The sequence below is a fragment of the Drosophila miranda genome, assembly GCF_003369915.1.
Source record: "Drosophila miranda strain MSH22 chromosome Y unlocalized genomic scaffold, D.miranda_PacBio2.1 Contig_Y2_pilon, whole genome shotgun sequence".
NCBI lineage: Eukaryota > Metazoa > Arthropoda > Insecta > Diptera > Drosophilidae > Drosophila > Drosophila miranda.
The window spans coordinates 14,867,533-14,890,773 of record NW_022881614.1 but is presented as its reverse complement, the minus strand read 5'-3'; the positions used below and the strand labels follow the sequence as shown (position 1 = coordinate 14,890,773).

At 48.5% G+C, this 23,241-nt stretch overlaps 1 protein-coding gene, 7 non-coding genes and 1 pseudogene across 9 annotated transcripts; 1 reads left to right on the top strand and 8 right to left on the bottom strand.

The window, feature by feature from the left end:
- Window positions 1-1,829: 1,829 nt before the first annotated feature.
- LOC117192371 (helicase domino-like) lies at window positions 1,830-18,333 on the bottom strand. Of its 2 annotated transcripts, XM_033397035.1 has the most exons (12): window positions 18,190-18,333; window positions 14,212-14,875; window positions 13,834-14,143; window positions 13,314-13,614; window positions 12,244-12,348; window positions 10,039-10,854; window positions 8,596-9,886; window positions 8,091-8,277; window positions 7,304-7,440; window positions 7,050-7,236; window positions 4,608-6,764; window positions 1,830-4,302 (listed from the first exon to the last, which is right to left on the bottom strand). In XM_033397035.1, exons 2-12 carry the CDS (start codon window positions 14,862-14,864, stop codon window positions 2,521-2,523), a joined length of 7,926 nt encoding a protein of 2,641 aa, XP_033252926.1. In that variant the 5' UTR covers window positions 14,865-14,875; window positions 18,190-18,333; the 3' UTR covers window positions 1,830-2,520. The 2 variants fall into 2 exon arrangements, with proteins under 2 accessions (XP_033252926.1, XP_033252927.1); XM_033397036.1 differs by lacking the exon at window positions 12,244-12,348.
- On the bottom strand, window positions 6,868-6,977 carry LOC117194212. The gene has a single exon (XR_004474778.1). It is a non-coding gene; the product is annotated as a small nucleolar RNA Me28S-Am2589 (small nucleolar RNA).
- LOC117194215 lies at window positions 7,537-7,681 on the bottom strand. The gene has a single exon (XR_004474781.1). It is a non-coding gene; the product is annotated as a small nucleolar RNA psi18S-841/snoR66 (small nucleolar RNA).
- LOC117194217 lies at window positions 7,712-7,849 on the bottom strand. The gene has a single exon (XR_004474783.1). It is a non-coding gene; the product is annotated as a small nucleolar RNA psi28S-3316 (small nucleolar RNA).
- Window positions 9,960-10,050, bottom strand: LOC117194214. The gene has a single exon (XR_004474780.1). It is a non-coding gene; the product is annotated as a small nucleolar RNA Me28S-Am2589 (small nucleolar RNA).
- On the bottom strand, window positions 11,354-11,482 carry LOC117194216. Its single transcript, XR_004474782.1, has one exon. It is a non-coding gene; the product is annotated as a small nucleolar RNA psi18S-841/snoR66 (small nucleolar RNA).
- LOC117194218 lies at window positions 11,523-11,665 on the bottom strand. The gene has a single exon (XR_004474784.1). It is a non-coding gene; the product is annotated as a small nucleolar RNA psi28S-3316 (small nucleolar RNA).
- On the bottom strand, window positions 13,691-13,798 carry LOC117194213. The gene has a single exon (XR_004474779.1). It is a non-coding gene; the product is annotated as a small nucleolar RNA Me28S-Am2589 (small nucleolar RNA).
- A 451-nt stretch (window positions 18,334-18,784) lies between the features above and the next one.
- LOC117193591 lies at window positions 18,785-21,136 on the top strand (annotated as a pseudogene).
- Window positions 21,137-23,241: the final 2,105 nt, after the last annotated feature.

Here is a 23,241-nt window from a genome sequence, read left to right as displayed (position 1 = left end):
GGAGGGAACCGCCACCGTTGTGTTCGTGTTGATGGGCTGTTGCTGCTGCTGCACCAGTTCCACGGTCTGCTGTTGCTGCTGCTGTTGTACGGGAAGAGTTTGGGGAACGGGTGAAGCTGTGGCCAGCTGCTGCTGTACCTGCTGTTGGTGGGGCTGGGGCTGCTGTTGCATCTGCGGCGCCTGTTGCTGGGGCTGATGTTGTTGTTGTTGTTGTTGCTGCTGCTGTTGGGACTGCGGCGGCAGCAACTGTTGACCACCACGTTGCTTCTCCCGGATCTTGTTGGCCTTCATGGCAGCAATGTTCTGCGGGGGCACGGGTTGGTCATAGTTCTGTATGCCAAACTCCTGCAGAACCTCCATGTGCTTGGGGTTCATCAGGCTGGGCGCACTGAACTGTCGCTTCGGCGGAGGGGCCTTCTTTAGGTAGGCCGTTTTGATGCTGTCGAATCTGGAGCGCATGACCTTGTAGAAGGAGGCGTTGTTGTCGCTGGCATAGAGCTGGGTGGTGCGCAGGTAGCGAAGTGGGCTCTTGAGGTACTCGGTGCGCAGGGTGGGTTTGAGTTTCTTCTGCTTCTTGGGGCTCTCCACCACCTTGCCCTCCTCGCGCGGCTGAATGTGGGTCTCGTAGCGGTAGCGGCACTGCCTGGCCGAGCGGTACGTCTTTGAGCAGAAATTGACCATCTCCGAGACGAGGTCCCAGTTGGGCGTCTGACCAGGCGCCAGCTGGACCAGACTGCAGGGCAAGCCTTGCAGATTGACCAGCACGTGCAGTATGGCGATGTCCTCGAAGATGCACCACTCGCTCATGGCCTCCGGCTCGGTCAACGGCTTAACGGGCAACTGTGGCTTCATGCCCAGTACGGGGGAGTTGGGCTTAAAGCTGCCGCGGAAGCGCTGGTTCTTTAGCTCGCGACGCAGCCGCGAGAGCTGGGGCGTCGGGCGATCGAAGAGCGACTTGGGAGGCGCGCAGTTGTCCTCCCGTCGCATTTTGTTGGTGCGCCGACTGCCATCGTAGCCGGCCTCGGTCGAGCGTTTGTTCTCCTTGCGCACGTAGACGGGCGGCAGGTCCAGCTCCGCGATTGGCACTAGGTCGTACATAAACGACAGAGAGTGGTCTATGTAGATGTCGTTCTCACTGTCCTGCGGCGGCGTGGGCGGGCACCACATCTATATATTTCCGTAGGAGATTCAGATTCAGATTAGACAAGGCATCCGATCCACTTACCGGCATCTGTTCCATGGTGTTGCGTGATATCCAGACCTGGACACGGGGCCAATGGGAGAAGCAGAGCCAAAAGCAGACGAAGAGGCAAGAAAGTTAAAGAAAAGAATACACGTTCCACATTATTTTCAGGATATAGCAACTCTGTTTTGGTGTTGGCTTAGAAACTATTTTGATTTGAATTGAATTGAAAATTGCTAATTGATGGCGTTGTAGCTTTCATTCCTAACAGTTTCTAGCTTTCGTACGATAATTGGGATTCGATTTCATTTTTTACGATGGCAAGAATATTTTAGAGGACTCCACGCGGAACTAACAGATCTCAGACACACGACAGATTTTCGGATATACGACACCAAAACAGAATTCTACATTTCTTTGGAGAAAATAATATTTAACAATCTTTGGATGGAGATTTACGCGCTTATTCTTTTCCCAACTTTTGTGCAATTGTCTCTTCTAAATGGAATATAGGGGCTACGCACGAAATGAGTCCGTAAATAAAAACCACAACGTCTTTTAGTTTTTCTTTTAGTTTTAGTTTAGTTTCAGTTTCGTTTGCTTCTGTTTTTTTTTTGTTTATAGATAGATCTGTAGTTGATCTATCTTTATTTATACAATGGAACACACGAATTGAGTTCTGGTTTATTTGTTAGTCAATCTATTCGCAAAGTCTTAAGATGGTTAAGGTTTCCGTTTTGCTTTGCTTTCGTTAAGTTAAGAGTACAAAATAAATTATAAAATGCAAAATATTTAAACTCTAGTTTACAGGTATACCTTGCGGCTTAAGAACTAAAACAGTTTTTTGGGGAGCGAAATGTTCGGTTGATGAAAAGTAATAAATCATTTATGATTTTAATGCTTGGATACTTGGAGTGGCCCTGATTACACGATGCTAATTATATGCTATATGTATATATCTATGTACAATCTGAGAGGTCTTACTATGCTAAACTACTACCTATCCATCACTCTATAGTGTGTCTCCCCATCTTCATCGCTACCCTATCGATCCAAGTGAATTTGTTATCCTAGACTTCTGCCATTCGGCTAATCACTAACTAACCTTAGCACACATGAATATATAGTACGTATGTTTGATAGAAGGAAACTTGTTACAGTCTATAAATACTCGCCCTGTAAACAGCTCGAGGACGACAAGCTCTCTCTCGCTCTCTCTCCGAGGAGGATTCACAAACTAAAACGTGCACAACACACACACGCACCGCAGCTGGTTTGGCTGGCTGACTGGCTTTTAATACTACAATACTACTAATACTACTAAACATTCGTTGTTATCACCGATTCGTAGTCCCACTTGAGGAGGAGACTGCTCCTGTGGCTGCGTGTGCTCCAGAGCTAGCTGTGGCAGGAAGCGGCGTGGATCGTAGCATCACTTTGGGCGTCTTGGTTATCCATGGATGCAGCGTCCCGGCTGTGCTTTTGTGCTGTGTTGACGACTTGTTGACGGCGATGGTACCATCCGTCTTGACCATTCTCTTGGTCACTACCCTGCGCCTGGGCTCGCTATGCACCTCTCTGGGCGTCGACTCGTTCTTCTTGATGCTTCTGTTCGAACCACTGCGGTTCAGGGTGTTCGCCACGGGACTCATGTCCAGAGTCCACAGATTGATCTTCACAGAGCCGCGTGATCGAGTGCGGGGCGTGTGGCCAACAGTTTCGCTCTCATCGCTCTTATCCGACAGAATCTGATGATGCTGCTGCCTCTGAAGTGCTTGCTCTTGGCTCGACTCTGATTTGGCATGCGCCAAGGGATCATTGGGCTCATCTGTGTCCGTCTCTTCGCTCACATTATAGTACGTGGAGCTGGTCATTGTGGTGTCTTGCACTTGATCGTGGGCACTCCAACAGCCGTCCAAGCTGGCATTTGATTCGGCCTCTCCTTCGCCGGTAACTTCTCCGGCTGTGGCATTACTGCTCTCCGAGTCCTCGGAGAGGATGTCCACGTGCGTTTCCTGCTCTTCATCCTCATCAGCCCCGTTCCCTTTTTCGCTTAGGGATTCTTCGGTTGGCGTTGTTGTCTCCTCCAAGGCGGATGACCTATCGTCATCATCTTCTGCACTCAACTCCTCATCGTCATCATTGTCATCGTCTTCATCTGCCACACTCACTTCCTCCTCTTCATTTTCTGTATTATTGTCATTCTCGTCCTCGTCCTCATCCTCATCGCTTGGAATAGCCAAGGGTGTAGCTATCGTAGCTCGTCTTTTCAGCAGCCTTCGCCGAGAAGTGACCGAAACTGAGGTGCTATCTCCACACACTCGCTTTGGAGGCGTGGTGGTGGTGGTGCTGCTGCTGCTCTTCCCACTGCTGTTCATTTGAGTGGACTTGAGGACGGGCGTTTTCATCATCTTGCTCATGGCAATGTTGGCCGACAGCCGCTTGGGACGCTCGCCGGCGACCACAGGAGAGTCCTCCTCGGCAGCCGCAGCCGCAGCCGCTCCTGCAGCTAGGGCTGTGCGTGTTGTCTTTCTAGTGGGCGTTGTTTGGGCATTGGTCACATGGACCACACCCAACGAATGGAGTCGCGTGTTCCGTCTGACAGACGAGCCGCTCTTGCCCCCAGTCGTCGACCTCTTGCTGTTTCCTGTCCCTTTCCCTGACCCCAACACTACTGGAGGAGCACTCACATTGAGGCTGACACGACGCCGACACGACGTCTGCGCCGGACTACTACTGACCGCAGGCGGCACTGATCTCTTCTGGTTCCTGCTGCCACTGTGGCTACTGTTCACACTCCTGCTCAGCTGGTGCTGCTGACCCTGCCTGTTGCACTGAGACCTACTGGCTGGGGCTCGCTTTTTGGATGAATGGGAATCTTGTTTGGTATTGACATTAACCTGATTACTCGAATCCTTGCGCCTGTAGGTGAGCAATTCCTCAGCCTCGGCCTCCGGCTTGAGTAGCTCCTCCTCCTTCTGCATAACAGCCAGTCGATTGGCCTCCCATTCCCGCTTCTGTGCCTCCAGCTCGGCTTCTGCGGCGCGCAGCTGTTCCGCCGTCCAGGCAGCTCCAGTGGCCTCCACGAAACGCATGGCATAGCGTTCCACGGGCGACAGCTACAAGTGGGGGGAAGACAAATGCAATAATCATTAGAACAAGCTTGACTCCACATCCTCACTGACACGATCTATCCATCATAACACATAAATTCGAGGGCTAGCCATGTTAGACGTTGAGTGATATAATCGAGCGTGGGTTAGTCGCTTCGACTATGTCTGAACATATACTCCCCGAAGGGAAGTTTCTCTCGGCAGTGCTCGCTGAATCGAATGCGCATCAAGATACGGTATTCAATATAAATTGCAAGCCCTGCCATACCCGCACCCCATCCCCGATCAATCAATCAATACTCGCGACTCACCTGCTTGACGATATTCTGCATCTCCAGATCTGCCTTGCTCATCTCACCCTGAGAGGAGCCGACGCCTGCCTCAGCGTTGGCATCATCCGCAATGGGAATATTCTCATCGAACTCGGCCAGATCTGCAGCCACTTCGGCCTTGGCCGTCTTGGTGGCTAGAACGTCCTGCTCATCCTCGGCGGCAGCAAGGGCGTGCTCAAATGCTCGCAGCGACTGCTTCTCCGTTTCCACAACGGCGGTCGCGGTCGTCGTCGACGTGACAATTCTCTCCGTCTTCTCATCGGACTTGACGACTTCCTGGGGGGTGGTGGTGGAGGTCTCGTCCTGCTCGGTGTGATCCATTGTGAATAGATCGTTGATGGTGGAGCTCTTGAAGAAGGTTGTGGTGAAGTTGCCGCCCTCGATGGCCATGTCGCTGAGCATTCGCTTCTGATTGGCCTTCTTGAGGATGTTCACTTCGATGGTCTTCTCGGACACCAGGCGGTAGATGTGCACGTCGCGCGTTTGCCCGATGCGGTGGCATCGATCCTGCGCCTGCGCATCCATGGTGGGATTCCAGTCAGAGTCGTAGAAGATGACAGTGTCGGCGCCCGTCAGATTAATGCCAACGCCGCCCGATCGCGTGGCCTTTATGAAACAGAATATCCGTTTGTCCCCGTTAAAGCGCTCCATGAGGATCTGTCGCTGCTCGACGCGCGTCGAGCCATCGAGTCGCAGGTAGATGTGGCCGTGGTGGTTGAGGAATGCCTCCAACACGTCCAGCATCTTGGTCATCTGCGTGAATATCAGCACGCGATGGCCGTCGATCTTCAGCTGCCTCAGCAGACGATCCAGGGTCTGCAGCTTGCCACAGTCATACTGAATGAGCCGCGGATCCGGAAACTGTGTGGTCATTGCCGAGATAATGGGATGCAGAAGGTCCAGCTTTGGCAGCAGGGTCTGTCCCACCCTGCTCTCGATCTGCCGCTCGTACTGCCAGTGCGTGGAGGACAGATTCTGGACGTAGCGGCGGATCAGCGGAGCACACACCGAAGGAACATAAATCACAAAGTTACTAAAGATTGGCGCCATTTCTGCACACCTCTGCTCGAAGGTCTTGAGCAGGTGATTGAGGGACCATCCATCGCGATGGGCCATCGCCGTGCAGCAGTTGGAGAAGCTCCGTGTCTGCCACGTGGAGCGTCGCAGGGTACGCGTCGACTGCATGCACCGTTGGATGGCCCCGCGGCAGTCTTGGCCGTAGATGGGACTGGCATCGGTACGTCGACGATTGATCGTGGCCATGCGCTTGAGGGAGGCCAGGCGCTGCTCCTTGCGCATCTGAATGAGTTCCTGGACCTTGTAGGGATCCTCTGCTTCCTCCTCCTCCTGCTCCTCCCGCCCCGTGCTTCCATTGGCTATTATCTGTTTCTGCGCCGTGCTCTTCACATGCGTCGCCAGATCCCTGACAATGGGCTCCTTGATTAGCTGCTGAGATGTTAATACTGTACCAGCGGCAGCTGTCCCCGAAATGCTGCTCGCATTGACAAGCGCTGTGACAGACGACGGCGACGATGTCTTGCTGGTAAGGGTCAGGCGGGCACCGGCTCCCCCCGCATTTGTGGTTGGCGTGAGGTAGAAAAAGGGTTTACCATCCTGCATCGTCTTGGTCACCTTGGCCGGCGTTGGGGCATTCATATGGGAGCGTGCAGTCATCAGCTTGGCGTTGGCCAAGACGTTTAGCGCTGCCCCCGGAGAGGATGCCGATCCTCCTATAGTGGTTGTGGTCGTCGACGACGTCGTAATCACGCTGTTGATCACAACCGGCTTTAATGCCATATTAATGGGGTTAATGGAACCACCGATACGCTTCATGATCCTTCCACTGGGCAAGAGCGTGCGCATTGGCACAATCTTGGACCCCTCCAACCGCATGGTCGGACTGGCGCCCACTCGCACCGCATTCAATTTGAGCCGCTGCGCAAGCTCCGCGCTTCGCACTCGTATGTGAAACCGATACTTGCCGTTGGGGCAGCGCGGTGGTGGCTGTGGGGCGCTGTCGATCTCCTCGATCAACTTGCGTGGCGGGGCGAGTAGGCGGCACTTGTGCGATACGTACGCGCTTAATGTTTCCTCCAGATGCAGCAGCAGGAGATTCACAGTTTCCAGATTGATTTGCTATTGGCGAGATAGTAATTTGTCAGTCAATTCAGATACACACATATATTGCTAGAGCTACAACTGGCCTAAGGGGCAGGGGACGGGGGACGGGGAACTGGGCGATTGAATCAGACAAATGCCTCGCAAATGCGAACATCCTGGGACAAGTTTACGACTCGCTCCAAAACAGATTGAGCCCAACTTTCAGTGACAGTTTAACATCATTTTCAATCAGAGGCAGCAATAAGGGTAAATGGGGGGTGGGGGGAGGGAGAAAACACCCTTCTGTGACCTGGGACTCACCGTGAACGGATCATACTCCATTATGTCGCAGACGAGACGCGGCGTGTGGAATGTAATGCCCTCCATTTGAAACGGCGATATTATCGGACGCACTTCAAACATATTCGGATGGTTGCATACCTTCCGCAGCTGCATCAGCACATTGATCACGCTCAGTAGATTGCCCGTCTGCAGGGTTTCCCTCGTTCTGCAAATTACAATCGTATTAGCCAAGTCATTCCAGTTCTTAAAGTGGGGAGCAGTGCTGTACTTACTTGGAGCGACTCATGAAATCCTCGTACAGGTAGCGCTGGCGATTCGACAGACGGCACATGACCACATGCTCGTACTTCTTTGGCATTTGCTTCTCCACCTCCTTCTTGAGGCGTCGCAGCAGGAACGGCCGAATCACCTGCAAGGACACACAACGACGAAAAAGTGTCAATTACAGCGAGATTAAGCTTAAAACTAGGAGGATAGTGCTTAGTGCTGCTATCATAGCGGTGAGGTCGTGTAAGGAGCGTTTTCAATGTGATCAGCTTGGTTATAGACCCACCACATGGATAAGACGCCCCGTTCCCACTTGATTTAGCAAACTAACAAATTGTCATCACATGAGGCTGTGTTTCAATGTAACACAGAGTGCATTTGCCTAAATTGGACTCCGACGGGTACAATATCAATAGTGTTCACAACGTAAACCGACCAGAGTCATCAATTGGAACTCCGATCACTTTGCTATTGCGAGAAGTTCTCTCTAGCACACATCAACGATTTTCAAGAGCATTTATTGGGCTGGCAAGAAAACGCTTTTAGGTGCTGCTATTCCCAATACCAATCATTGGGATCGGAGTTTTCTATTGGAATTACGATTATTACTAGGATGTACGATGCGTTTTCAATGTGATCAGCTTGGTTATAGACCAACTACATGGATAAGACGCCCCTCAACGATTTTCAAGAGCATTTATTGGGCTGGCAGGAAAACGCTTTTAGGTGCTATATATATAACCTCACCGGAGGTTATCTGTGACGAAAAGTATTCTGAGAAACGCTTCTTACCTTGTGCAGACGCGCTATCAGAGTCTCGTTATACTCCATGTTTCCCTCGATCATGCCCGTCATCGGATTGGAGAACCACTCCTTAAACTCGCGGTGTGAGGAGAACACATAGGGCATGAGGAAATGCATCAGAGACCACAGCTCCATTAGGTCATTCTGCAGCGGGGTTCCCGTCAACAACAGGCGTCTATGGGAGAGAGAAATGAATGATTATTCGAGTGCACTCGTGGGAAATGCGGGTGTGGGAGTGGCTGCCAGTGCGAGTTTAGGGTTGTCTCAGAACAGGGCCACAAGCATTCTAGGGCGGGATTAGCATGCTCTGATTTAGTATGCGGCATTATAACGATATTAATTTTAGCACCCAAGCGTAGTCACCGTGCTAGTTAGCAGTCGCATGGTTACTGATTTTTGGTGCTTTTTGGCAGGCAAACAGATCAAAACAAAAACAGAACAACAGATTGCCATATGGGTAACTACTGTGGGGTGGGGGGTGAGTTGGGGTTACCTCTCGGTGGAAAAGTTGAGCAACAGCTGCCAACGCTGCGACTTGAAGTTCTTGATGTTTTGGGCCTCGTCTAGGATTAGATATTGCCACTTTTTGCGGCGAAAGCTTTGCTGATCCTGGACGACCAGCTTGTAGGAGGTAATGCAGACGTGGAAGGCATTGGGCTTGGTCCAGCCGACGCGCTTCAGCTTGCGCTCCTTCTGGGAGCCGTAGTAGGTGAGTATCTTAAAGCCGGGACACCACTTCTTGAACTCCATCTCCCAGTTGAGCATCACAGACGATGGCACCACAATCAGATGCGGTCCCCAGTTGCCTCTGGCGCAGGCGAGGTGCGCCAGCAGGGTAATCGTTTGAATAGTCTTCCCCAGGCCCATCTCATCGGCCAGGATGCCGTTCAGCTTGCGCTCGTTCATCGTGACCAGCCAGTCGAGTCCGATGTGCTGGTACTCGCGCAGAGTATGCTTCAGCAGGAAGGGCACCGGAGTTACCACATTGGTGGAGGAGAGGGTGTTGCCTTTGGGCTGGAGACTCTCGGCCAGGGCGGCGGCATCATTGAGCATGTCGTCTTTGTTGGCGCCGGCAGTAGCAGCCCCAGCACCAGCACTGTCACTGCCGGCAGTCGCTGCTGCTCCGCCCGCATCGACAGTCGCATCTGTCAACAGACTCTTGAGGCCATCCTCCTGGTCGTCCTCCTCCACTTCCGTTTCGGTTTCATTCGTGGAGAGATCTTCGTCGTCATCCTCTTCGCTGGCATCCACATCGCTGCCGTCAGTGGATTCCTCATCCACTGCCGTGGAATCGTCATCCGAGTCGAGTTCTGGGGCGCTACAAGGCTCCAGCTTGCGTCGCTTTTGACTGGGCGACCGATCACTGATTCTTCCAGAATTGTACTTCTTCAGCAGCTGCTCAACCGGCAGGTCGTTGTCGGCCTCCAGGTCATCGATCTCCCTTTTGTGATCGATCTCCTGCTCGGCCTCCTCCTGCTTGCTGATGGGGTTCTCATCGTCTTCGCTTGCCTCCTTCGCCTCGAACTCACTGTCGTCGTCGCCGTCGCTGTCTTCCTCGTCGTGCGTCTCGCTCTTCACCGCAGAGGTGGTATGCTCCTCCTCCTTTATGAGCTTATCACGATTGTCCAAATATCCGGGAGGCAAGTCTTTCAGGAAATCGTCGAAGTCCATTTCAGATTCCTTGGCCAGGGCCGTCACCTCTTCATTGACGTCCGCCGCCTCCTCCTCCGCCTTGGCAATGGTCTCCTCATCGTCCTCAGAGCCAGACTCTGGCCGAAACTCAACTGCAAATGAAAGGGGGAGAATCGAAATTTAGCGAGCTATTGACATCTCCCGGCAATCGGTAAGAGAAAACGTGAAAGCATCAGGCAAATGCCTCGCAAATGCGACCATCCCATTCTGCTGAAAGGATATCTTGTATTTGAAATTTTCTTACCATCAGACTCCCGCTTGGGCGAGGTGAGGCGGCTGGAATTGAGGCTGAGGCTGGGTGTGTCGGCCGCCATGCTCTTGTTCATGCCCTCCACCAACTGTTGAGAGTACTTCTCGGTCTGGCCGACAATGAAGTTGAGATGCTGATCGAGGGCCTGCTTGCGCTTTTCCTCGATCTTCGTCTGGTGCTTGTACTCCACCAACTTCTCCACATTCGACCAGAAGCACTTCACCTCGCGGGCAATGAAGGAGGCCACTCGCTTCAGGTGCAGCTCTTGGGCCTTCTCGGCCCGCTGGGCCGCATTGGCCTTCTCCTGGAAGTACTTTTGAACCATCTTGGCGCACTTCTTGGCCGCGTTCTTCTTCCACTTGCGCTCCTGGGCAAAATCAGCCGCCAGCCAGGCCATCTCATCGAGAAGATAGTCCCAATGCGCCTTCGGCCGGCTCGGCTCCTGCAGCTTGGGCAGGCGCCGTTCAGTCCATAATCCCTCTCGCTGTAGTTCGGATATACGCTGCATCACGTACACCTCCTGCTTGGCCTTAAACGAGAACTCCTGCACCGCACTGGTCGGTGTGCCAGCGGCAGTCAGGGCTAGTCCTGGGCTGAGCAGGCTCCCGCTTGGAGTGCCAGGCGAGATGGCTCCACTGCCACTACACGCCGGACCATTGCCCGTGTACAGCGGCGTCGTAGAAGTGCCTCCCGCCGTTGCCGTTGCGGTGGCTCCACTTCCACTGCCACTTCCGGCATTATTGTGGCTCTGGGTGCGCCGGAGCGTCGTCGAGCCAACAGCGGTGCTGCAGGGTACCAGTGGAGTACCACCTTGGAATAGAAACCAAAATAAATGTGATTAACATGGCCATTCAGCTGCAACTCAACGATCAATCAAGTCATTAAGGTCCACTTGTGGCGTGGCGAGGCATGCTGGAGGGTGGGTGCATCAATTAAAAAAGATCTGATCTACCAGGAAAGCAACAGGAATGAATGGAATAAACATGAGAATCTCTTGCGAATCGGTTGCTAAACAAACAGAACGCAACAATAGATGGCAACTGCATGCAAACTTATTCCTAATACTCGTATGGCGCCCGAATTCATGGATGAGCCACGAGCCACTGGCTGGGCCGTCAATGTGACACAGCGTGCGCTTGCTTCGACCTCCACACTGGTGGAGAAACCAGTAGACACACAGAAACCAGTGGCACACATCTACGATTTTCGAGAGCATTTATTGGGCTGGCAAGAAAACGCTTTTAGTTGATGCTATTCCCAATACCAATCATTGGGATCGGAGTTTTCTATTGGAATTACGATTATTACTAGGATGTACGATGCGTTTTCAATGTGATCAGCTTGGTTATAGACCCACCCCGTTCCCACTTGATCTAGCAAACTAGCAAATTGTCATCACATGTGGCTGTGTTTCAATGCGACACAGAGTGCATTTGCCTAAATTGGACACCGACTGGTACAATATCTCACGGGTTTCATGTTGTTCACAACGTAAACGGACCAGAGTCATCAATGAATGGAGCTCCGATTACTTTGCTGTTGCGAGACGTTTTGTCTGGCACACATCAACGATTTTCAAGAGCATTTCAAAGAGACTATCAAGAAAACGCTTTTAGGTGCGGGTTAACTTGAGAGCTATAGAAATAGGCTGGAGCTAATGATGGGAATGATGGGTTATAGATGACTTGTGAGAAGTGAGAAGAAGTGGTGTGGTGGTGGTGTGACAATCCCAATGGATAATGGATCATGTGGATCATGAATATCAACGCGCAATCAAATGTTCTAAGTATGCTTAAGTTTGCTAACTTGCTTACAAATCAACGAATCAATCAAAAATGTACATTCATCAGTTATTCAATTCAAACGTAAATCAAACTTTAAGCAGTTTTACCAATACCAATCCAAATCCAAATCCAATTAATAACTAACTAAGGACAAAAAGACACCAATTCTAGAAGGAACGAATTAAATAAATGAAACTTTAGGCACATCAATAAATGCACTACTTTTGCGCTTGGAAAATGATAAATAAAATGCTTCAATATTCAATAATTAACAGACAAAATGTTTAGTTTATATATAAGAATTTCAATCAAAACGATAATGTTTTTTCTTTGCTGAGAATATTTGTTCTTTTTTTTTTAGTTTTTTGATATTTTTGTAGTTTTGTTTTGTGTTTAGTTTGCGAACGATAAGCACCTGGCACCAAAGGTACAGAAGAATTTCCTACGGCAGCAGGAGGAGCGGGTATTTGACCGAAGACCATACCGTGACGACCTCCTAAAGGTCTACCGGGTATGTGACCTATATTATAACGATAACAATAACGATAACGATACAATTATGGTGAGTTGAGAGTGTGTGCGTTATATGAATGTACTTTCATCCCAGTGGACCAAAAAATCGACTAAATCGCGTGCGATTCACGGCAAAAAGAATTTTGTGATCAAAAAACAAACGATGTTTAAAGTCTCGCTAAATGATCGCAAACGAGTGATAAGTGGATAAAATTGTATCTTTAAAGATATCGAATAAGGCCTGCAAATCAGCACAACTTGATCAGGGATCACTGAACGGATGATAGATTGTGATGCATAAATTCATATTATGAATGAAAATCACTAAGCATCGGCACTATCGTATGAAATCCATCAATGAGCGCTGAGCATGTAGTATCGCTGGTAAGCGATTAATTTATTTTACGATTATCGGCGGAGCTGATTCCGTTAATTTAAAATGTTTGATTTTCGCGTAATTCTCGACTAAGAATTTCGGGTCCATTGGGATAGTATAGCGTGTTAATGTGTGTCGTCTGTGTGTATAAATAACAAAATTAGCAACTGAATTTTGCTAGTTTTTTTAAAATTTGATTTTGTGGTAAATATTAGTAGGACATAGTAGGATATAGTATTAGATGGCGGCCACAATATAAATGAGTTTAAATATGTTTATTTTGGTTTCATGTGAGTGCAGGACGTGCGTTGGCAGTTGGCACGATTCGGTTACGGTTACGGTTTGGTTACAGGAGTTCGAGTTGGCTAAAGTTTTTTGGCAATGATTTTAAAATTTCAATTTGGCATTAACATAGGAAAAATAATGAACGGAATGGAATGAAATGATAAAACATCTTGTAAAAACGCAGTAACAGAAAATACAGTATCTTTTGATCGAACAGTCGAACAAATACAACAAAAACACAAACAAAAATAATGGTAACAATGAGAGGTTTGATCCACTTTTGAGGGATCAATTGAATACATCAAATTTACCTTGCTGCGTTAGCTGGACAACAGCGGCGGGTAGTTTTGTTGAAATGGCCACTGGTGTGGCGCCCACGGCAGGAATCTTGATCTCCGCCTCCGGTGGATGAACATTACCGCTTGCCTCGACTAGACTGCTGCTTGTGGTGGTAGTTGTGCTTGCTGCTGGTGTGGTTGCAGCGGGGGCGGGACTGCTGCTGCTGCTGTTGCTCTTCGAGTGGCTTGCAGTTGCTGTTGCTGCTGCCCCTGCCGCTGCGGGAGTTACCGTAGTGCTGCTGCCAATCTTTTCTGGCAATTGAGATTGCGTATTCTGGGGAAAAACAGATAAACCATCTTTAGTATTCTGTGAAATAAAAACCTACGCGGTCAACGGTAGTTGATAACAATATTCCATCAGACAAATGCCTCGCAACTGCAAACATCCTTTTAACAGCCAAAATCAATCAAAAATAGACCGATAACGGCGCTCAGTTGAATTGTAACATCACTTGGCTAACATATCTAGGCGTTTATAGTAATTTTTGCTAACCGCTTTCACTGTGCTATTGCTGATTCCGTCCACCTGTTGTCCAGTCGTCCCGGTGTTGCTTGTTCCGCTTATCACCGTCGTCGTCGTCGTCTCCAGTGTTGCTTGTTGCGGAGTTGGATTTCTCTGGGCTTGGGCCGCACCGGATGCCGCTGACGTGCTAGGTTTATCCTCGTGTACCAGCTGATCTATACGATTTGCATTGCTGTAGCTGATGAATTGCGGGGTTGGTGTCTTTTTACGCCACGCAGGGTAGTCCATCATACTGCCGCCGTTTTGTAGGTAAACGTATTCGAACACATTTTCAAGATGCCTGTGGAGGGGAATTTAAAGCGTGAGCACGAAAAGCCGCACTATGCAAGGCGCGATAATCGATCATACCTTTCCTTAAGAGTACGCAAAATCTGCAATTTCTGCTGGAGAATGCGCTTCTTGAGCTCATTTGAGTCTTGCAGGGCTTCCGAAGATACCCCACCGACTTCGCTGCTGGAGGCCACAGAAGCCGGCAGCAGGGAGCCAACAATGTTGCTGCTGGCAGTCCCGACAATGCTGCTGCTCGCCTGGCTGGAGTTCGGACTGTTGTCGAAACGCTGACGCTTGGCCTGCGGCGGCGAGGCGGAGACTTCTATGATGCTCGTGGTGGCGGAGTGGGCGGATGAGACGAGTGTGGTTGTGGTGGTAGGTGGTGTTGCTACTGGCGTGGCTGCCGTTGCCTCTATCGTTTGCTGTTGTGGCGGCAAGGGCGACAGCGGCACAGGCAGCTGCGCACTGGGCCGCTGCTGCTGTTGTTGTTGTCTACTGATACTGCGGACTCCTTTCGGTTGTGCTGAGTAGCGGGAAGCCGGTAGGGCTGCTGCTGTTGTTATATTGCTGGTCACTGTTGTTGTTGTTGTTGTAGCCGCCGTTGTAGTTGTGTTTAATTTTGGGAGTGCAACTGATTTTTCCGTAGAGTGTAAAGTTACGCGGTCTGACACAGCAGGAGGGGCCGGGCTTAGCCCTTCATGCCCCCCTCCTGCTGAATTACCTTCATTCATGTTTGAGACATCTGCAAGTACACCAAACGATATGGATCTTTCGCTATTACTTTGAATTATCATTGGTTTGGCGGGAAACATTCGCTTTGCCGCTTTCGGCTCAACCGGCAGAAGAGCACATGTTCTGCACCCACCTTTTGCCTATATAACTTTTATAAAATTTGCTCCTACAGTGTATATGAAATGCTAAGCGTAGTATCCAAATTCAGTAAAGCTAAGCAATAAAATAAGAGTCATCCTGAAATGAGCTTATCACACAACTTTTCCCCTCCTCGCTGCACGCAAACGCACCGAAAATGCAACTCTGCGCTTGGCATTTTCTTCAATTTTTATACCCGATACTCAAAATGAGTATTGGGGTATATTAGATTTGTGGTAAAAGTGGATGTGTGTAACGTCCAGAAGGAATCGTTTCCGACCCCATAAAGTATATATATTCTTGATCAGCATCAATAGCCGAGTCGATTGAGCCATGTCTGTCTGTCCGTCCCCTTCAGCGCCTAGTGCTCAAAGACTATAAGAGCTAGAGCAACGATGTTTTGTATCCAGACTTCTGTGATATGTCACTGCTACAAAAATATTTCAAAACTTCGCCCCGCCCACTTCCGCCCCCACAAAGGACGAAAATCTGAGGCATCCACATTTTTAAAGATACGATAAAACCAAAAACGCAGAGTCGTAGAGGATGACTATATGTTTTAGAATGTAAGATCTCAACCAGATCGTATAATTATTATAGCCAGAATCAAGAAAACAATTTCATTCTTTCTCGCTCTGTCTCTCTCTAACACACAGGTTTCATGGTCGGTTTTGCCAATTGCAAAATATGAGTTCAAGGATCTCAGAACCTATAAGAGCCAGAGCAACCAAATTTGGTATCCACACTCCTGTGATATCGGACCTTGACCGTTTCGTGTCCAAATTTCGCCACACCCCCTTCCGCCCCCGCAAAGGACGAAAATCTGGGGCATCCACAAATCTCAGAGACTATTAAGGCTAGAGTAACCAAATTTGGTATCCGCACTTCTGTTAGATCTCACTATAAAACGTATATCTCAGAATTTCGCCCCACCCCCTTCCGCCCCCACAAAGGACGAAAATCTGTTGCATCCACAATATTGCACATTCGAGAAAACTAAAAACGCAGAATCATAGATAATGACCATATCTATCAGATTGCTGAATCTGGATCAGATCAGATCATTTTATTAGCCAATAGGAACAAATCAATTTGCAGTGGCTACGCAGCGCCCGACGTCACGCTCAGACTGATTTTCTGTCTCTCTCGCACGCACTCTTTGTCGTGTCGTTTAATATTAGCGGCGTCTGCCGGAGGAGAGCCATACTGATTAAGTATCGGGTATAACTGTAGAGTTGCGGTGTCCGCAGCAACTCACAACGTTCCCCCTCGTTCTTTCTCTGCACACGCGTTTTCTAAGGCCAGATTACGTGACCACCATTTAAAACTATATATATTCACAATTAATTGTAAGAATTATATTTGTTTAAATTTCAAGACATTTTAGCTCTCAAAATTATCAGCCATCTCTCTCAAACAGGAATGACATGTGCGAAAACGCCGCAGTCAGAAAGAGACGACCATATACAGTCAAGGAAAAAAGTCAACATACAGCACCGATTTTTCAATATTTCGGGATTTCGCAATGAAAATTAAAAAAGTTGGTATGCCATTATTTAGGACACTTAAAGTTATTATTATTTCAGAAAAAAAACTTAAACAAAAATTATGTATACTAAAGTTACAACGAAAAAACATAAAATGTTCACGGAAAAAAGTGTACATACAGCCTCTATGCTTTTGTATTATAGTCTCAAAGTCATCTTAATATTAATACTTTTTATACTTTTAATATTTGGTTGGTCCACCATTGGCATCTATTACAGCCTGTAGTCGTCGGGGCATCGATGCCACCAAATTTTCGGTTGTTGTGGGCGGAACTTCGGCCCAAGCTCGAATGAGGGCGGTTTTGAGGCTTTCCCGACTGCTGATGTTATACTTCCGTACCAATCTTTCTAAAATGTCCCAAAGATGTTCGATTGGGTTAAGGTCTGGCGATTGGGGTGGTGAACGAAGCTGTCTTGGGGCATAATACAGCAACCAATCACGCACAACATGTGCGGTGTGCTTTGGATCGTTGTCCTGTTGGAAGATCCAACTGCTTCCCAGGCTCAATGTATCCACCGATGGGCTTCAAAATTGGCGGAACACATCGAAAAGTGTTCAGGAGTCATTGTGCACCCAAAAACAATTGCCAATTTTTTGCACAAGGATGGTTTCAAGAGCCGAGTTCCACGAAAGAAACCATTGATTTCAGAAAAGAATCGGGTTTTGCGCCTGGAATTCGCCAAAGCGCACTTAAATAAGCATCCAAACTTTTGGAAAAGCGTTTTATTTACAGATGAAAGTAAATACAACATTTTCGGAAGTGATGGCCGTTCCAGAGTTTGGAGAAAGGCAAACACCGCTCTTGACCCTATAAACATGATACCCACCGTCAAGCATGGAGGTGGTAGTGTAACGGTTTGGGGCGCTATGGCGTCGCCTGGAGTTGGTAATTTGGTGTTTGTGGAAGGGAATATGGATCGCTTCCAGTATAAGAAGATATTGGAAGAAATTGGATACATTGAGCCTGGGAAGCAGTTGGATCTTCCAACAGGACAACGATCCAAAGCACACCGCACATGTTGTGCGTGATTGGTTGCTGTATTATGCCCAAAGACAGCTTCGTTCACCACCCCAATCGCCAGACCTTAACCCAATCGAACATCTTTGGGACATTTTAGAAAGATTGGTACGGAAGTATAACATCAGCAGTCGGGAAAGCCTCAAAACCGCCCTCATTCGAGCTTGGGCCGAAGTTCCGCCCACAACAACCGAAAATTTGGTGGCATCGATGCCCCGACGACTACAGGCTGTAATAGATGCCAATGGTGGACCAACCAAATATTAAAAGTATAAAAAGTATTAATATTAAGATGACTTTGAGACTATAATACAAAAGCATAGAGGATGTATGTACACTTTTTTCCGTGAACATTTTATGTTTTTTCGTTGTAACTTTAGTATACAAAATTTTTGTTAAGTTTTTTTTCTGAAATAATAATAACTTTAAGTGTCCTAAATAATGGCATACCAACTTTTTTAATTTTCATTGCGAAAACACGAAATATTGAAAAATCGGTGCTGTATGTTGACTTTTTTCCTTGACTGTATACGACATGGCGTCGGTTCTTTGAGTTGGTGTGCGCAGCAGCCGCTTTTATATACTGGGCGGACATTTTTCACAATTTATCTTACGCCTACCTCAGATGGGGAGAAATTTTAATCACAAAATATCCACATCTCTGCGATTTATCCGTGCAGAAAACTTGAGCGTACGCGTTGTAAAAACCGTGCCGCACTCAATTATGTATGAATTAAACCGTATTTTCTGCACTAAATACTAAAACTAACTTTTTGTCTGCGGAAAAAACGCGTGACGCGAATTTGACAGGAAGTGACCAGATAAGCAGTGTGACCGCGGACTATACTATAAAATAACCGTCCGACCCTCAGAAATATACCAAAACATACCATCTCATTTAAAAAATATACCGTAAATATACTGACGAATTGAAGATCTATTTTACATATTCCTCGATTTTGATATTCCGTGGACTATTACGAACTATATAGAACATTTAGCCATGCCCACATAGTTTTATACGAATGATGAATCAATTTTCTACTTAACTGGTTTATTCTAAATACTTGCTTTTATTTGATTTCTATATAACGTTAAAAAATGGAAAAATTTACCATTATATACCGATATACCGTAAATATACCGCCGGTCCTGCAGATTTCGTTGATTATCAGTGTGACCATAGCCTATAGTGCGGTTAATTGATTTAGATCAACAACCAAAACAAACCATTTCATTTGTGTGTTGTTTTCTTTTTTACGATGAAATCATCAATGAAATGTGCACTGTAAGTCTCTGAGGATGCGCCTGCGCCGCCGTTCGTGGCAACTTAAAATGCGGCGCGCCATTGAGCAGCTGAAAATGCAGTCGCGCCGCAAGCTGCAGCTGTTTTCGGGTAGGATCTAATTTTTGGACACTTGTCATCTGGAATAATCGTAGTTTTTCTTACCTACCAGTGGTTGGCGGGCTGTGCTTGATGTTTTGGCTGGGTGGCAGTCTGATGTCTATATCTGAGGACAACCAGATTAGTGACAACAACATCCCCTGCACGCCCATCGACGTCGTCTATACCTGGGTAAACGGTTCAGATCCCAGCTTTATCGAGGCCATCAGTCGGTTTGACCCCAACTATGATCCCTCGCGGTTCGACGATAAGAACGTGCTGCGGTACTCACTGCGCTCGCTGGAGAAGCACGCCAGCTGGATTCGCCACGTGTATATTGTGACCAATGGCCAGATTCCCAACTGGCTGGATCTTAGCTACGAGCGCGTCACTGTGGTTCCCCACGAGGTGCTGGCCCCGACCCGGCGCAGCTGCCGACGTTCTCTAGTGCGGCCATCGAGACATTCCTGCATCGTATTCCAACGCTGTCCAAGAGATTTTTGTACTTAAACGACGATATATTCCTGGGGGCGCCGCTCTTTCCGGACGATCTGTATACGGAGGCAGAAGGTGTTCGAGTCTATCAGGCTTGGATGGTGACCGACTGCGCCTTGGACTGTCCATGGACGTATATAGGAGATGGGGCCTGTGACCGCCATTGCAACATTGATGCATGCCCGGACGGTTCCCATATCGTCATGCACAGCCAGGAGACGCACGAGGAGGAAGCAGCTCCTTCTACAATACACAAATTCCCGCACATGGGCCTGCAGAAGCTAATCAAGCAGAGCTCCTCGAACTTCAAGGATGTAATGCGGCACCGAAACGTGTCCACCCTGCTCGAGCTACGGCGCATTGTGGAGCGCTTCAACAAGGACAAGCTAATGTCACTCAATCCCGATCTGGAGGACAGCAGCACAGTGATGCCAACGAGCCAGCGTAACGTACTGCACAAGGTGGACTTTAAGTCATCCACAGACATCTATTCGCACTCCCTAATTGTCACCAATATGCTGCTGAATAAGGCCTATGGCTTCAAGGCTCGCCATGTCCTGGCTCACGTGGGCTTCCTGCTCGACCGCGATATTGTTGACGCCATGCAGCTCCGTTTCCCGCAGCAGGCCCTGGACACGGCTCATCAGCGCTTCCGTTCAGCCACAGACCTACAGTACGACTTGCCGACTACTCCTTCCTTATGAGCGAGACGCAGCTGCTGAGTGTGATGATTCCGGATGATTCCGGAACCTGGTCAGACCGGGAGGTGCGTACATTTCTCACTCGCATGTATTCCCCGCCCTTGGACTGGTCGGCGATGCACTACTTTGAGGAGGTTGTTCAGAACTGCACACGAGCCTTGGGCCTATATGTCACCCCCGATACAGTGGTGCATTCCACGTTGGTCTATGAGCGCTACGAGGACTCCAATCTGGTAGGCGACTGGAATACCTCGAAGAAAACAACTAACTGTTCCTTTCACAGCCAACTATAACGCGGGAACTGGTCGTCCGCTGCCCCCTGCTGGCCGAAGCCCTCACGTCCAATTTTGGGAAGCGCTCCAGATACCGCTACAACATCAGTCCGAAGCGGTCATTGCACAGCAACTTTATGATGCTCACCTCGAATCTCACGGAGGTTGTGGAGTCCCTGGACAAGATGCGTCGTAATCCGCGGAAGTTCAACTGCATCAACAACAATCTGGATGCCAGGCGGACGGAGGACAACGATCTAGTGCGCCATCTGCTCGAGGACTTCTACCTCTCGTTTTTCCCGCGACGCAGTAAGTTCGAGTTGCCGCCGCAGTTCCGCAATCGCTACGAATCCTGGCGCGATTACCAGAGGTGGCGTCGTCGGAAGCGTGCCGTCCTCGTTGTGGGCTATGGCGTCAGCCTTCTCCTGATCATCTTCCTACTGCGCTTCATGTGCCTCCACAAGGACAAGTTTGTGAGGCGCTGTGTACAGCGCCTGTAGAATCGGACGGGAGAGTTTTCTTTTGTAATGTGATACGTTGTAACTTTTGAGATATTGGCCATTTCTGCATGCTATCATAGTCAAATTTAGTTTTAGGCCACGTGCAAGGCTATTTTTCTAGATGTTTAAGCGCGAAATGGAGGCTTTGCAGTGCAACGGTTGTGTTCTTTAGCAGTCGAATACACTAAATAATAAACACTTAATTCCAAATCGAAGCAATTAAATTTGAGCGCTCTCTATCAATGGCCTTCCAAGTCGATCGAAACGAGAAGCAGGGCCCAACAAAAGCTAGCTGCTGTGGCACACCGCTGCTGCAGTTATAATTCGAAAGTATTCTTACAGAAAACGTTATATTAAACGAGGGGGAACGTTGTGAGTTGCTGCGGACACCGCAACTCTACAGTTATACCCGATACTAAGTCAGTATGGCTCTCCTCCGGCAGACGCTGCTAATATTAAACGACACGACAAAGAGTGCGTGCGAGAGAGACAGAAAATCAGTCTGAGCGTGACGTCGGGCGCAGCGTAGACAGTGCAAATTGATTTGTTCCTTTTGGCTATAAAAATTATCTGATCTGGTCCAGATTCAGCAATCTGATAGATATGGTCGTTATCTATGATTCTGCGTTTTTAGTTTTCTGGAATGTGCAATATTGTGGATGCAACAGATTTTCGTCCTTTGTGGGGGCGGAAGGGGGTGGGGCGAAATTCTGAGATAAACGTTTTATAGTGAGATCTAACAGAAGTGCGGATACCAAATTTGGTTACTCTAGCCTTAATAGTCTGTGAGATTTGTGGATGCCCCAGATTTTCGTCCTTTGCGGGGGCGGAAGGGGGTGTGGCGAAATTTGGACACGAAACGGTCAAGGTCCGATATCACAGGAGTGTGGATACCAAATTTGGTTGCTCTGGCTCTTATAGGTTCTGAGATCCTTGAACTTGGATCCTTGAATTATGGACATGCGCCACCCACTCCGTGGCATTGCGGCACATTCAGCGCTGGCGTTGAAATTATAGCAACAAAAAACGGAGACTCCGCAGCAAGTTGGCACTTTGCGGGCCCGGAAGTCGGTGGGCGGAACTAGAGCGAGTCCAGACAGACTGATACGGGTCGTAATGCGCGCGCGTGTTTGTGTGGGTCTGTATCTGTATCTATGTTTTTTTTTTTATACCCTATACTCAAAATGAGTATTGGGGTATATTAGATTTGTGGTAAAAGTGGATGTGTGTAACGTCCAGAAGGAATCGTTTCCGACCCCATAAAGTATATAGATTCTTGATCAGCATCAATAGCCGAGTCGATTGAGCCCTGTCTGTCTGTCCGTCTGTCCGTCCGTCCGTCCGTCCGTCCGTCCGTCCGTCCGTCCGTCCGTCCGTCCGTCCGTCCCCTTCAGCGCCTAGTGCTCAAAGACTATAAGAGCTAGAGCAACGATGTTTTGGATCCAGACTTCTGTGATATGTCACTGCTACAAAAATATTTCAAAACTTCGCCCCGCCCACTTCCGCCCCCACAAAGGACGAAAATCTGAGGCATCCACATTTTTAAAGATACGATAAAACCAAAAACGCAGAATCGGTGAGGATGACTATATCTTCTACAGTGCAAAATCTGAACCAGATCGTATAATGATTATAGCCAGAATCAAGAAAACAATTTCATTCTTTCTCGCTCTGTCTCTCTCTAACACACAGGTTTCATGGTCGGTTTTGTCAATTGCAAAATATGAGTTCAAGGATCTCAGAACCTATAAGAGCCAGAGCAACCAAATTTGGTATCCACACTCCTGTGATATCGGACCTTGACCGTTTCGTGTCCAAATTTCGCCACACCCCCTTCCGCCCCCGCAAAGGACGAAAAGCTGGGGCACCCACAAATCTCAGAGACTATTAAAGCTAGAGTAACCAAATTTGGTATCCGCACTTCTGTTAGATCTCACTATAAAACGTATATCTCAGAATTTCGCCCCACCCCCTTCCGCCCCCACAAAAGACGAAAATCTGTTGCATCCACAATATTGCACATTCGAGAAAACTAAAAACACAGAATCATAGATAATGACCATATCTATCAGATTGCTGAATTTGGATCAGATCGGATCATTTTTGTAGCCAAAAGCAAGAAATCAATTTTCAGTGGCTACGCAGCGCCCGACGTCACGCTCAGACTGATTTTCTGTCTCTCTCGCACGCACTCTTTGTCGTGTGGTTCAATATTTGCGGCGTCTGCCGCAGGAGAGCCATACTGACTTAGTATCGGGTATAACTATAGAGTTGCGGTGTCCGCAGCAACTCACAACGTTCCACCTCGTTTTATATTCCA

Bases quoted from the DNA above. Each gene is read 5' to 3' on its own strand.
- LOC117192371 (XM_033397035.1), bottom strand. From the start codon at position 14,864: ATGAATGAAGGTAATTCAGCAGGAGGGGGGCATGAAGGGCTAAGCCCG. The intron at 14,144-14,211 runs GTATGATCGATT...TCCCCTCCACAG, and splicing joins TTGCGTACTCTTAAGGAAAG to GCATCTTGAAAATGTGTTCG. The intron at 7,237-7,303 runs GTAAGTACAGCA...TGTAATTTGCAG, and splicing joins GATTTCATGAGTCGCTCCAA to AACGAGGGAAACCCTGCAGA.